Here is a 15,218-nt window from a genome sequence, read left to right on the forward strand (position 1 = left end):
TGTTCAGCAACACTCCCTAGAACCTTACCATTAAATGTATAAATCCTGCTAAGATTTGCTTTCCCAAAATGCACCACCTTGCATTTATCGGAATTAAACTCCATCTGTCACTTCTCAGCCCATTATCCCATCTGGTCAAGATCCTGGTGTAATCTGAGTTAACCCTCTTCACTGTCTACTACATCCCCAATTTCAGTGTCATCTACAAACTTACTAACTATACCTCTTATGCTCGCATCCAAATCATTTATGTAAATGACAAAAAGTAGAGGACCCAGCACTGATCCTTGTGGCACTCCACTAGTCACAGGCCTCCAGTCTGAAAAAACAACCCTCCACCACCAACCTCTGTCTTCTACCTTTGAGCCAGTTCTGTATCCAAATGGCTAGTTATCCCTGTATTCTGCGATACATTTCTATTTAAACAGTATACTCATTTTCTATTCTCCCTGCTGTATGTTCACCTTTTTCCACATGAGATATCATTTGTCAGATCTTTGCTCGTGCACTCACTTAGGATGTCCCAATGCAGAATCTGGGCAGGATTTTCTCATATTTTGGCTAAATGTCATTTGTGCTGAGTTTTCTAGAAGGTTTCCCTCTGTGAGGTTTTTCTTGCATAATTACGATAACTTGCGACATTGACTACCTACCACATCCCTATGGTGCCCTCATCTAATGCTAGCCCAATGCTCCCACTTGCCATAGCTATAATTATTCACTACTGGTGGGATATCCTGGGATCTTTGGCCTTGGAAAAGCTGTTGTGCACCAGGTGAATTGTTGGTAGTCTGAAGCTGCCCTGCACTGTTCATGATATTGTCCCAGACAGTAGAAACTAGCATTCTGCTTTGCGGACAGGGACCTGGAGGTCATACTGGACAGGGTGCTGCTGAGGAGGCCGATAATCGTCCCCCAAGCCAGCCAAGGGAGGTTATAATACCATCCCACTTCAGTAGGACACTCTGTTCTCTCCGGTTTGGCAGTTAGACAAGCCATTGTTCTGCCATGCTCACTTTTCAATCACTTAATCTGCATTATTAGCCTTTCTCCTCTCATCCCTACTCCCAACTATTGCATACATGCTGCCCCTATACAATTCATGTTAACTCCGATGAAGAGTCATCTAGACTCAAAACATTAGCTTGCAATCTTTCCATGGATGCCTGAAGATACACTGTGATTTCCAGCATTTTGTTTTCACCACCTGGTCTAAGGTTGCACTGTCCACAGCTCACATCGTTCAGGGCCTGGGAAGATTGTCCTTTTTCTCTTTTTGACAACTTACGTTCCTACCTCATTAGCAAATTTAGCCAACATGCATTCAACCTCTTTGCCCAAGTAAGTAAAGTGGATTGTAAGTAACTGAGGTTGCAGCACTGAGCTCTGTAGCACTCCACTACTTACAGCTTACCAAAAAAGACCCATTCACAATTCTCTGTTTCCTTTTAGTTTATTAATCCTTTCTCACTGCTAATATGTTGCCTTCTACACCAGCTTGTTTTATCTTATGTGATACTTTGATGTTGCACCTTATTAAAATGCCTTTTGGAAATCTAAGTTGACCACATCCACAGGTTCCTATTTACTTATCATGCTTGTTACTTGTTCAAAGGATTCTAATAACTTAGTTAAACATGATTTCTCTTCCACAAAGTCATCTTGAATCTGTCTGACATGATAATTTTCAAAGTATCCTGATGAAGGAACAGTGCTCCAAAAGCTAGTGCTTCCAAATAAACCTGTTTGACTATAACCTGGTATTGTGTGATTTTTAACTTTATCCACCCCGGTCCAACACCAGCATCTCCAAATTAATACTATAATCTCTTTATTGAATGTTTCTAGTAATGTCCCTATAATAGATATTAGGCTAACAGGCTTGTTTGTTATTTTCTAACATCCTCCTTGAATAAAAATATTATATTAGCTATTTTGCAATCTGCTGGGAGACATAATGGAAATTTGCTAATGAGGTATGAACGTAAGTTGTCAAAAAGAGATAAAGGACAGAATCTTCCCAGGCCCTGAACGATGTGAGCTGTGGACAGTGCAACCTTAGACCAGGTGGTGAAAACAAAATGCTGGAAATCACAGTGTATCTTCAGGCATCCATGGAAAGATTGCAAGCTAATGTTTTGAGTCTAGATGACTCTTCATCGGAGTTAACATGAATTGTATAGGGGCAGCATGTATGCAATAATTGGGAGTAGGGATGCTGGGAAACATTTTGGACGTTTAGAATCAATCCATCTACTATCTCTGCAGCTACTTATTTTAAGCCCCTTGAAAGAAAGGTCGTCTGCTTTTATATTACCAGCTAGCTTCCTCTCAAACTCTACTTCCTTCCTCTTTTTTTTACTAATTCTTTGCTGGTTCTTAAAACCTGGAAAATCTTCTGATTTACTGTTAATTTCTGCAGATTTGTACAGTGTTTCTTGTCATTTGATCCTTCCTTATTCAGCTAAGAATGATGCATCTTTCGCAATTTTTCTTTCTCATTTTGTTTTCTTAACAGCGATTTAGTAAGTAATCCTTAAAAGTCTATCATTGCATCTCCATTGTTCTAGATTTTCACTCAATATTCAAGATCATTTTAACTAGCTCTGCCTTCATAGCTTAATAATTACCTTTCATTAGTCTTAGGGTCCACAGTTCCTCTTTTCAAACTAATCCTGAAATTCTATCATGTTATGATTGTCAGATATGTTCTCCAGTATGTAGTATTCTGAGAGCACTGAAAATCTTCCTAATGGCCAGTGATATATAAGGTTTGCTCAGTTTGAATCTATGCTGCATTGTAATTGCACAATTTATGTTAAATGGTATGATTACATCCATATTGTTTATGCCAGTCAACACTTTACATACCTGTAAATTATGTGATTGATACTGTCTTCAGAAAAGTTGAACTCTCCCTATATCTCGCCATAAATTCCAGCTCAAGTCCCATAATTATTTTCAAGGCCTCCCTTCAAACATTACACAATGGACCAATGTTCTTCTAAAACTAGAGTACCAAAAAGGTGTATAGGACTAAGGTTATTTCAATAATAATGGATTATTTTAATAATAATGGAAAGCTTTCAGAGTTGCAGATCAGAACTTTGGAGGCGCACTCCTCATGGTTCATTGTAGATGGAAAATCATGGAAAAACAGGCAAAAATTCCCAGTATGTTCTCCTGTGGGCAAAGTCCGATGACAAGAGTTTAAATTTTTAATGTTGTTGCTCAGATACCAAATGTAGTCTTGACAAGAAAAACTGAAATAATTTATTCTGAACTGCAGTCAAATGTCACTGTGATCTATCCTAACATCTCATTAGCTTTTTGAATAATCCTTACAGCGATTCTGAATGAATGGCCAATTTTCAGCATGTATTGTTAAAACACTTTCTAAACCACTTGAGGATCTCACTCCATTATTTTGCAAATATTTAGATCTTGTAATATAGTCAAAATCATAAACGTATTTGATCACTGTCTGTTTCTGGAAATATTGAAAACAAATTCTCATGAATTGTAATGCTGCTTTGTACAGGATTGTTATAGATACTAAGATGTTAAACCCAAATGTTAATTTAAGAATGCAAATATTCATATTTTATTAAAAAACTAGAATATAATTTTAAATTATCTTACTTTCATGAGTGGTTTTGTTTTTCCAGTGGAAGTGGTTCTGGGTTTTCAGTTAAACTACAGAAACATCTTATTGGGAGCTGTTATTGTTCTTGTTTTATTTCAGCTGGTGTGGGTTTCCTCTGGGTGGTCCAATTTCCTCCCACAATCCAAAGATGTGCAGGTTAGGTGAATTGGCCATGCTAAATTGCCCATAGTGTTCAGGGGATGTGTAGGTTAGGTGCATTAATCAGAGGTAAATATAGGATAATAGTATAGGGGAATGGGTCTGGGTGGGTTACTCTTCGGCGGGTCGGTGTGGACTTGTTGGGCCGAAGGGCATGTTTCCACACTGTAGGGATTCTATGATTCAGTTTCCTGCCTATGTGTTTTCTCATGAGATAACTTTGTGTTGCCATGAGACTGATTTTAACTACCTAAAAGTAACTAAAAGTAGGATTCTGCAAGTAATCTTAATAGAAAGTCATACTAATAAATAAACTGTATTAAAGCAAGTTTCTGAACATATTAAGGCATTTAAGTGCTTTGTTATGGCAAACCTACTTCCCTCAACAGCCATCATTATGATCTCTTTACACAAAAATTGTGTCAAATTAGGAACAGTTCACCATTGTGGGGCCAATATCCAAATTATATCATAGCAGCCAGTGAGCAGAAAGGCTTGTATCCAACCCACCATGGGCATGATTTGACCTAGGGTTCCAGAGGCAGTAGAACTGTATGCTATCCCTTGCTGTCACCTTGTTCGGCAACATGTTTGAGTGTTTTGGTACAATAAAATATAGGATATATTTAACTTAAGAAACGGTATTATCACAGAGTCATATTAAGAAAGGAGGGTTTAACTGATGAAGAAAGGAAAGGCATTGTTTTGCGAAAGCGAAATCATGTTTTTTTAAAAAGTGGATGACAAATGGTTTCTGTCTGCTAAGGTTTACTTAAAGAAAGAAACAAAATTACCTCCCAAGTTCATCCCAGCTTTAAAACACTTCCGTAATCGACAAGCTGGGCAGTTTTTTCTGCGGATTTTGTCAATAATGCAGTCATTTCGTCCGGCACACAAGTAATTTTGCTGCCCTAGTTAGGTAAAAAAAGTAAAATGTAAAAAGTCAATAAGATACTATTTTGACAGCTAAATAACTCGACCTTACACAGACTCACGTCAGTTTGGTGAATCAGTTGCCTGGATTTATGCTTCCTAGATTACTATGCGAATTCAGAAAACATATGATAATCATCACCACGTGAAATACTTAAGAATGGCATAAAAGCAGAGCATGCAGTGCCAAAACCTCATAAATATGTATAGTATAAGTAATTACAGTTCAAACAATACTAGCAACCACTCAGCAATGTGGAAAATTATCCAGGTATGAACCAACTAAGGTAAAAGCAGAACTAATTAGTCAATTCCAACCCCATTAGTCTAGTCTCAAACATCAACAAAATGTGGCAAGATTTCATCACAAGTACTGTCAAACAGCATTTATTCAACAATAATCTGCTCACTGATGCTCCATGTTAGATGACCGGAAACACTCGGCTTCTGACCTCATTACAGTATGAGGACATACAGAATAGTATGGCGCTGGAAAAGCACAGGAGGTGAGGCAGCATCCGAGGAGCAGGACAGTGGACATTTTGGGCAATAGCCCTTCGTCAGGAATGTGGGGGTGGAAGGAGGCGGAGAGATAAATAGGGGGAGTGGGGGAGGAGAAGGTAGCTGGGAAGGCTATAGGTAGATGCAGATGGGGGTAATAGTAATGGAGGCCAATATATGATAATATATGATAATAGAGGCCACCCTCCCAACCGACCTATCACTATTACCCTGACTGTCCTGCTTCTCGGATGCTGCCTCACCTCCTGTGCTTTTCCAGCACCACAATTTGCGACTCTGGCTCACTTTCTTCTCATTACAACCTTGGTCCAAACATGAACAAAAATGAACTCCAGAGGGATGGACGGAGTTACTGCTTTTGATACCAAAGCAGTATTTGACTGTGGCATTAAAGGGCTGTACCAAAATTGAAGTCACCCTGATGAAACAATAACTTCAAATTACACGTATCATCTAGTAATTCCAGGTGTGGATTTTATGGTTCTTTACATCATAATTTTACTTAGATACAATTTATTAACTCTGTAGACAGTGTTTGGTAAGTAATAATGATGACACTTAGAGATGAATAGTTTCCTTCCCTCCTCTTCCTGAGGAATATTCAGTTGCCAGAAACAGCAAAGATTTTCAGCATCTGCAGTTCTTTGTTTTATTCTGTGTGAGAGGAAAATGGGGATGATTACATCATGTTTCCACAGAAAGTTGGGGAAGTTGGCATGACGGAAGATACACGTTGCCTTGCTGTCACCACAGGAGTTAGGTTCTGGCTGCAAAGGCACAATCCCAACATTTCCAGCCAGCCATAAATTGAGACCCTTAAGTAGTAAAATTGTGACTATCTGAAGGCCTCATCCCACTTGGGCTGCAATTACTTCAGCTCCAGGCAAGACAAGAAAGAATTAGCCCACCAGCGAGGGTAGGGAGCTAAGCAAAAAAAACCTCAAAGAACTGCAGATGCTGGAAATAAGAAACAAAAGCAGAAATTTCTGGAAAAACCCAACAGGTTTGGCAGCATCTGTGGAGACAAAGCAGAGTTAATGTTTCACATCCAGTAACCCTTCTTCAGAACAGGTTAGGAGGTTGCTGGGTGAAGGAGGGCAGAATTATTCAATTTGCACTAATTTATGCACGATTGAGAGTCTGCACCCAAGATAGGGGAGTCACTGCTGAGAGCCAACCCCTGCTCTTTGCTTCTGACACCGTTACCTTCCTCCACTCCCTATGACCTCACCTCCCCCAAAGCCATGTCTGCACTATTGTATAATTATTGCTGACAATTTTACATAAGCAAATCACATTTTTGTAGAAAAATACTGGTGAAAAATGTGTGACAAAAACATAACAGTGACACTCAGAGTGTAACATAAAGTGCACCAAATTACAAGATTTGAAGCAAAATAAACAAGATAGTTGTTAGACAAAATGGTTATGAAACAGGTAAAGAAAAATATTGATATGTGAAAACTCATCTTCATGGGAATCCTGTGAAGCATTTCTATTTGTGCTTCTGACATATAAAGCCCTTATACTTCAAAATCTTTGTGAAGTTAAATCTATGAAAATTGAATACCCAAGCCAGTAATTTAAGAGGAAGCTGTGTAATTCTAATATTATAGTTCACAATTTCTTAGTCGTTGTTAAAAGATTGAAACAGTTAATGGAAAGAACCAACAGCACTGATACTATACTCTAATATTTTTATAAATTAACACTTCTGTCAAAATATGAAGATGATCATATGAACACATAATTTGTCTATGACATCAATGACAGATATTCCTAGTCAAATACATACACAATTATAAAAATAGAAAATGCAACCCTTGAAGTATTATTTTCAGTCTAAAAATACCAAGGGCTAGCTATTGCTCCCCTGGAAAAATCACCTAAAGTAAAAATCTGTGATTTTGAACAAGATTTATAGCTCAGGTTGTGGATCAGATTGTAGGTTTGCTCACTGAGCTGGTAGATTTGTTCTCAGCTGTTTCATCACCATGTTAGAACATAGAAGAATACAGCGCAGTACCTTCTAACCCCTCTTCCAGGTCATTTATAAAAATGACAAACAGCAATGGTCCCAAAACAGATCCTTGCGGAACACCGCTAGTGACATCATCAGATGAAGCGCTGGTGTTCTGTCCCGCTTGTTATTTATCTGTCTTGGTCTGTTGTGGTGGGTGATATCACTTCTGGTTCTTTTTCTGAGAGGTTAGTAAATGGGGTCCAAATCGATATGTTTATTAATGGAGTTCTGGTGTGAATGCCAGGCCTCCAGGAATTCCTGTGTGTTTAGCCCCCTGTCCTAGGATGGATGTATTGTCCCAGTTGAACTGATGTCCCTCTTCATCTGCGTGTATGGACACTAGTGATAGTTGGTCAAGTCTTATGGTGGCTATTTGGTACTCATGTATCCTGGTGGCTAGTTTCCTGCCCATCTGTCCAGTGTAATGTTTGTTGCAGTCCTTGCAGGGTATTTTGTACATCACGTTTGTTCTCCTAGTTGTTGGTATGGGGTCTTTAAATTCATCAGGAGCTGATTCAGTGTGGTGGTAGGTTTGTGGACTACCATGCTGCCTAGGGGCTGGAGTAGTCTGGTCGTCATCTACAAGATGTCTTTAATGTATGGCAGGGTGGCCAGAGTTTCGGGACGTGTTGTCTTCTTGTTTAGTTCTGTTGTGTAGGAATCGGCAGACTGTGTTTACCAGGTACTCATTGTTTCTGAATACGTTGTACAGGTGGTTTTCCCTGGCTTCTCTTAGCCCTTGGGTGCTGCAGTGTGTTGTGGCTCATTTAAATAATGTGCTGATGCAGCCCCGGTTGTGGGTGTTGGGATGATTGCTCCTGTAATTGAGTATCTGGTCAGTGTGTGTGGCTTTCCTGTAGCCGCTGTTCTGCGGCTCTCCATTGGCTTTGCGTTCAACTGAGTTGTCTGGGAAGGGGAGTCTGTTGTTGTTCTCTTCCTCTTTGGTGAACCTTATACCAGTAAGGATGTTGTTTATGTGTTTGTGGGTTTCTGCTAATTTGTTGCGTTTTGTGATGATAAAGGTGTCATCCACATAGCGGACCTAAAGCTTGGGCTGGATTGTGGGAAGGGATTTTCGGTCTAACCTCTGCATAACTGCTTCTGCTAAGAGTCTTGATATTGGTGATCCCATAGGCGCCCCATTGATTTGTTTGCGGGTCTTGTTGTTGAAGGTGAAGTGGGTTGTGAAGCACAGTTGTAGTAGTTTTAGGGTGCTGTCCTTGCTGATGGAGATGGTGCTGTCAGGTGTTTGTCCTTGGTTTGTCTAGCAGTGAGGCCAGTGTTTCTTTGGCTAGGATGATGTTTATTAATGTGAATAGAGCTGTCACGTCAAAGGAAATCATGATCTTGTTGTCCTCTACCTTGGTGTCTTTGATGATGTTAAGGAATTCCTGGGTGGGGTGGATGGAGTAGCTTGAATCACCTACTGGGTGTTTCAGTTTGCATTGCAGTTCCTTTGTTAGTCTGTATGTCGGTGTACTAGGAAATGAGATTATGGGTCTAAGAGGAACCTCTTGTTTATGTACCTTTGGTAAAAATCTATATTTAAAGCTGGGCTTTTAATTCCTATGAACAATTTTATGTTTATGTGCCATTTGTTTTCATCAAAGCAATTGATTGCAGTGCTGGAAAACAGAGTATTTTCCATTCTTTTCCAACTCAAGTCCTGATCATATGTAGTTAATGCTGGAGAAACTCAACAGATCGGGGAGCATCTGTGGGAAGAGAAATAGAGTTAATGTTTCAAGTTCAATATGACTCTTCTTTGTCTTTAACACAAGTTTCTGGGTTGGTTGTAGCACATCCAGATCATGAGTTAAGTTCCCTCCACAATGTCAAGAAATGAATCTGGACCTTAAGGCAGCCAGACCCAATACGGTTTTGTGAAAGGAATTCTTTCCACAAGTAACAATCTGTGGATCATGGGGAATTAGTGGATATTCTGCATTTGGCTTTCCAGAGGCATTTGATAAGATATCACATCGAAGGTTATTGCAGAAAATATAATCTCATAGCATATATAATAACACAATGGCATGACAGAAGACGAGCTAGATAACAGAAAACAGAGAGTAGGCTAATGGATCATTGATGGGGTCTCACCTTTTTACAATTTAGATAAATGGTTTGGATGAAGGGATTGAAGGTATGGGTTGCTAAATATGCTGATGGCATAGGGATAAGTAAGAAATTAACTTGTTTAATAGGTGTTAGTCTCTTTCAATTGGCATCTTACTGCTACCTAATAAAAATCTTACCATAGCACTTGTGCAAAACATAAAAGATGGATTGAGAGGGTTCTTGTGGCATAGTGGTAATGTCCCTGAGTCTGAGTCAAGAAACTCAGGTTCAAGTCCCACCTGTTTGACAGATATATAGGTTGATTAGAAAATATCTAAAAGGATCGAACAAGATTATCTCAATGTCAAGATGGGCTTGCTGCACTTGTTGCTTGATTTCAACACCCATTTCGTCACAGGCAATGTCACTCAGTCTCTATAAGGATTGATCATTGTATCAAACATTTAAGAAAATACTTAAGAATACTCAATATATGTATTTCTTACTGTAAAGAAAAATTCCAAAGGGAGGACCCACCATCCATTGTTCATTAAAGAATCTGGGGAAGGCTTCAAACTTAAGAAGAAAATATAAACTTTGCTAAGATGAGTGATAACTCGCATGATTGGTCAGAATGTAAAACATATCATAACATGGCTAAAAGATTCATCATAGAATCCCTACAGTGTGGCAAGAGGCCTGTTCATCCATCGAGTCCGCATCGACCCATTGAAGAGCATCCCACCTCGACTCGTACCCCTACCCTAAGCCCGTAACATGCTTAAAAATGTCTTCTGCAAGTCCAAATACAATACATCTTGGTCTCAGGATACATGATAGGTCATTTCACACCAAGATAAGGAGAAATTTCTTCATTCGGATGGTAATAAAGCTGTGGAATTCTCTTCCAGAGATTGGTCAACACCTGCTTGTATTTTCAGTGTTTCTATGACTGTTAATCAAATGGGATTGGCAGGTTAGTGATGTATGTCATCTCTGGATGACTCATCACTGAATCAGTATTTTATTTTGAGTTACTGCATCATTGGCAGTTACCTTCAGGCAGGTCCTGAGTGTGGTTGCAGTAGTTGGGGTGGGGAGATTCTTGGGGAGACAGAGAGACAATTGGGTAATCTGGAGGATGCTGAATGCAGTAACAGTCGTCTTCAGTGTGCAGTGGTCAGAATTCTCCCTACTTCAGTTCCAGTAAAGTATTTCTTAAAAGTCTTAGTTTTTTTAAATCATTTCCAGCAAGGTTCCATTACAATTAGAGCTAAGAATGGAGAGCACTCACCAAAGACAGAGAAACAGTGAGCGCTTACTGCGGGGAGATCTTTGCAGACCTCCTCAACAAAGATTCAGTCCTTATTGTGACTGCAATAAAACAAAGGGTCACTGGACTCAAAATGTTGACTCCGTTCTGCTCTCTGCAGTTGCTGCACTTTCTGTTTTTATTTCAGAGTTCCAGCATCCGCAGCTCTTTGCTTTATCTCAATGTGAATGTCCTTAACCACATTCTTATGCTACCCACAACTGTCTTAGCATAACCTCAACCCAACAGGATGTTGAGATGCCATCAGATAACTGTGAACCTACAAGGCCACTGATACAAACAACTGTTAAAATGCTAAAGTACAGTTGAGAAGCACTCTTCACTCATATATACAATCTCATCTATTGCTCCTCGGATGCTGCCACACCTTCTGTGCTTTTCCTGCACCACACTTTTCGACTCTGACTCTCCAGCATCTGCAGTCTTCACTTTCTCCTCATCTCCCATAACTGGAAGGAGGACAGCATGCCAGGTAAACTCTGAAATGTTGTAATTGTAGTCACCTTCAAGAAAGAAGGTCAATTGTGGTAACTACAGAGAAAGGTATTGCAAATATCCATCTCAATTGTCTTCTCTCAGTATTTGAAGAGCTCCTATCAGAGTCACAATTAGGATTCCATCCATCAATGCACACTGGGCATGATCTTCACAGCAAGAAAAATCCAAGAAAAGTGCAGACAGCAGCAGTAATCTTGATACTGGCCTTTTTTGATTTCACAAATGCCTTCGATTCTGTCAACTGGGAGGAACTATAGGCAATCTTCTCAATTTTGATTACCTGCAGATAATCATCACCACCTGCTGCACAATGATATGCAAGCCACGGTCCCCCCCAATGAAACCATCACAGACAATTTATTCTTATTTACGTGAAAACTGGGGTTATGCAAGTCATCACACCAATGGTTTTCTCCTTCTCCCTTACGGCAACACTCCACTCTATTTTTCTGAAGCTTACTGCTGATGTGAAGCTAATCAACAGGACTAGCAAATAATTGTTCAACTTGTGTCACCTCCAGTCTCCAATCAATACCACCCCAATCTCATCAATGAGCTGCAGCACTCAGCCGTCACTTTCACATGTGTACACTGAGGCAGAACTCCAAACTAATGTTGATGCATTCACAGGGCCTATATATCAGTAAGATGGAAGTCCCCTAATAGTCTGCTTCTGCCAATCAAACTGACCCCAACTATCACGAACCACAGCGAGCCACTGGACATTGCCTATCAATTCTTCAATGGACACTGATGATGCAGTTTCCCAAACCTTGGGAGTCTTCAACAGATGCTGACAATGCAGTTTAATATCAATCCAGTGTATCAGTGCAGCTGCTGGCTAAGAACAGAATATTTGACAACTACAACATCAGAACTTGGCAGCAAGATCATGGTCTACAGAGCAGCCTTCCATATGCACCGAATATTGTTTACCAGACTCCTCAAATCCCTGGAGAAATATCAACCATGATGTCCCTGCAAACTTTTGTGGTGGCATGATGACTCGGTGGTTAGCACTGCTGCCTCACAGCACCAGGGTTCAATTCCACCCTCAAGTGACGCCTGTGGAGTTTGCACATCCTCCCAGTGTCTGTGTGGGTTTCCTTTGGGAACCCTGGTTTCCTCCACAGTATGCAGGGTTACAGGGATAGGACAGGGGCGTGGGTTTGGGTCGAATACTCTTTGGTGTGGACTTGATGGGCTAAACTGCCAGCTTCCACACTATGGATTCTGATTCTATACTGAAAGAATTAGTAGCCACATTAGTGACCTCCTCAGGAAAACATCCCCAGTATCGAGGCACTGGTTATGGTCAATCAGCTGTGTTGGGGGAAGCACGTAGTCTGTATCCCTGTCACAGGACTTTTAAAACATGCTTTCTCTCCAAGCTTTGCCATAAAAGGTGCCCTGCAGCAGGGCAAAGGAAAAGTTTCAGGGATGTTCTTAAAGCCTCCCTGAAACTATGTATTATCTCCACCAACTCATGGGAACCTCTAGCCAAGACCTTCCTAACAAGCATCACAAAGGTGCCCAACATTCTGAACGACTCCTGACAGGTGCAGGTACAGGCCAAGCAGTAGCCTCTTGACAGATTTCTCATCAATGTCTGCCATAAATCTCTGTAGCCCATGTTGCTCCGACCCCTATAAGATCATGTCCATTGGCTTTGGCCTTGCCAGTTAATCAGCCAGAAGAGATTCTGATACCATCAGGCGATCCGACACAGCAGAAACAGTCACAGGATTGAACAAAATGGTGAAAACATACAGTGAGATGTTATCAAATTCTGTAGTAAAGGAAGTAAAGCTAAACACCAAGTTTAAATAACTGAGTATCACATTTAAGAAGTTAAGAACAATACAACATTAAAGCTTAAAGCAATAGAAATGTATACTCCAGCAGCATTCTGTAGCTACACATATGTAGGAATCATATTTCAATTTAATTTAAACGTAGATTCATTAACATTTCTCAAACATAAAGGAGTCAAGTTTTGTAGACATATGATATATCCTTGCCCAGTTGATATATTCATTAATGCAAACAACCAAAAGCAAAAAGAGTGGAAAGTGTGTGGTTATCAAATAGAACATTAAACAAATGAGTACAGTTCTTCTTCTCTTTCATTATGTAGTTCAAAATGAGAGTAGGCACAAAAGACATTTTGCTCCTGCGCAGAAAATCAAGCTAGTCCTGCCTGTGACAGCTCCGATTTTAAACTGCAAAACATATTGTCACATTTCTTGTATTTACATCCTGAATTTTAAGTCTAAGAATTCCAAAAGTTAACTAGCAAAATTTCTATTTTTTTTAGTCTAGATTAATCTGCACAGGGAACAAAATGACCTAGATTTTATATCAGACTTTTGATGTAAATATCACGGCCACAGAGCTAATTCTGGAAATTCTTTGTGGTTTAAAACAAGAGTTCATAAATGCATGTGGTGACATTGTAGGCATGTGTTCTGGTATACATCTGTGCAGCACAGTGAAAGATGAAGCAAAGGGAAATTTTATGTCTATAGAAAGGACCTTGTGCTAGCACTCGCTGCCTGTGACTTGTGCTGAGTGGTGTTTTTGATTCATGGGTACCATTTGAATCACGTGTAAAACTCACACAACCACACTACCAAGTCAACTTTCGTCATAGGCCACCTGGAATCCTACCAAAGATGCAACACAATTCAGGCCATAAATGCAGTTCTAAAAATGCAGAAAAATTGTAATGCAAACACCTGAAGCTCATGCAAATTGGTGTACCAATTCCTCTTGTGAGACATGTAGCACAATAGAATTATTTCAAAGGAGTGAAATGCCTACAAATTCAGCAGATCGTTTATGACTAGTATAACTTACATAATATAGACATAATCATATTTTCCCATTTCATTATTAACTAAAGAGAGGTTTACATCTTTACAAACTAAAACTTTGAGTTCATCTAAAGCTGAGAACTTAGATTTTTCTCCCCTTGTATAGGTTCCTTGATTTCACACTGAAAGAATTGATGGGTAGGTAATTGCCTCCAGCCACCAAATAAAAAAAGAGTTAATGTTGCTTGCCGAGACAAGGTAAGTGAATACAGTTCAGGAACTACTGCCCATTTGGGGAAAGCACTTGGCCTCAGTTTGCTGGCTTCCCTTATGTCATTGTCACAAATCATGTGGGTCAAATTCACAAAAATGCCAGCACAACAGCGAGACATCAGAATGGTGTGTTGCCTCCCTGGATCCAGGATCAATGCTATCTTGGAGCGGGTGCCGAATATTCTCAAAGGGACGAGGGACCAGTAGGAGGTTGTTATACACATTGGAACTAATGACATAGAAGGAGAAAAGGCTGAAATTCTGAGGAGAGAATATAGGAAGTTAGCAGCATTTTAAAAAGTAGGTTCCTCAACAGCAGTAATATCTAGATTACACCTGCTGCCACAAGCTAGTGAGGGTAAGAATAAGAGAATACAGCAGATGAATGTGTGGCTGAGGAGCACAGGAGAAGGATTCACATTTTTGGATCATTAGAGGTGATCTGTATAAGAAGAATGGATTGCACCTGAATTGGAAAGTACTGATGTACTGGCGGGAGATTTGCTAGAACTGCTTGGAAGGATTTAAACCAGTAAAGGGAGGTGGGCGGGACGACACCCAGGGAGATAGAGAGGAAAGAGATCAGGCTCAGACTGGTGCAGTTGAGAAAAGAAGCAAGTCAAACACTCAGAGCAGGCAAGAACAAAGCAGAGAATGAGGTAGGACTGATAAATTAAACAACATTTATTTCAATGCAGCGGCCTAACAGGTAACCATGACTTGGAGGTGCCGGTGTTGGACTGGGATGGACAAAGTTAATAATCACACAACACCTGGTTATAGACCAACAGGTTTAATTGGAAGCACTAGCTTTCTGGGTGGTCCGAAACCTGTTGATCTTCCAGCTGAAGGAGTTGACCCCGACTGTGTGCTGCAGACTGGCACATTCCAAGGTCCAGGACTACGTGTTGAGGGACGCGCTGAAGCTTGGGGCAGCTGCCGCCAAGGCGCGGT

The 15,218-nt window shown here is 40.2% G+C and overlaps 1 protein-coding gene across 5 annotated transcripts in view; it reads right to left on the reverse strand.

The window, feature by feature from the left end:
- Positions 1–15,218, reverse strand: part of nr3c2 (nuclear receptor subfamily 3, group C, member 2) — a 326,244-nt gene that overhangs the window by 93,735 nt on the left and 217,291 nt on the right. For all 5 annotated transcript variants that reach the window (XM_043699476.1, XM_043699486.1, XM_043699456.1 and 2 more), the window contains exon 4: positions 4,600–4,716. In XM_043699476.1, coding sequence (XP_043555411.1) covers positions 4,600–4,716 — 117 coding nt within the window. The remainder of the gene's footprint in view (positions 1–4,599; positions 4,717–15,218) is intronic.

This window comes from Chiloscyllium plagiosum, chromosome 1 (genome assembly GCF_004010195.1).
Source record: "Chiloscyllium plagiosum isolate BGI_BamShark_2017 chromosome 1, ASM401019v2, whole genome shotgun sequence".
Taxonomy (NCBI): Eukaryota; Metazoa; Chordata; class Chondrichthyes; order Orectolobiformes; family Hemiscylliidae; genus Chiloscyllium; species Chiloscyllium plagiosum.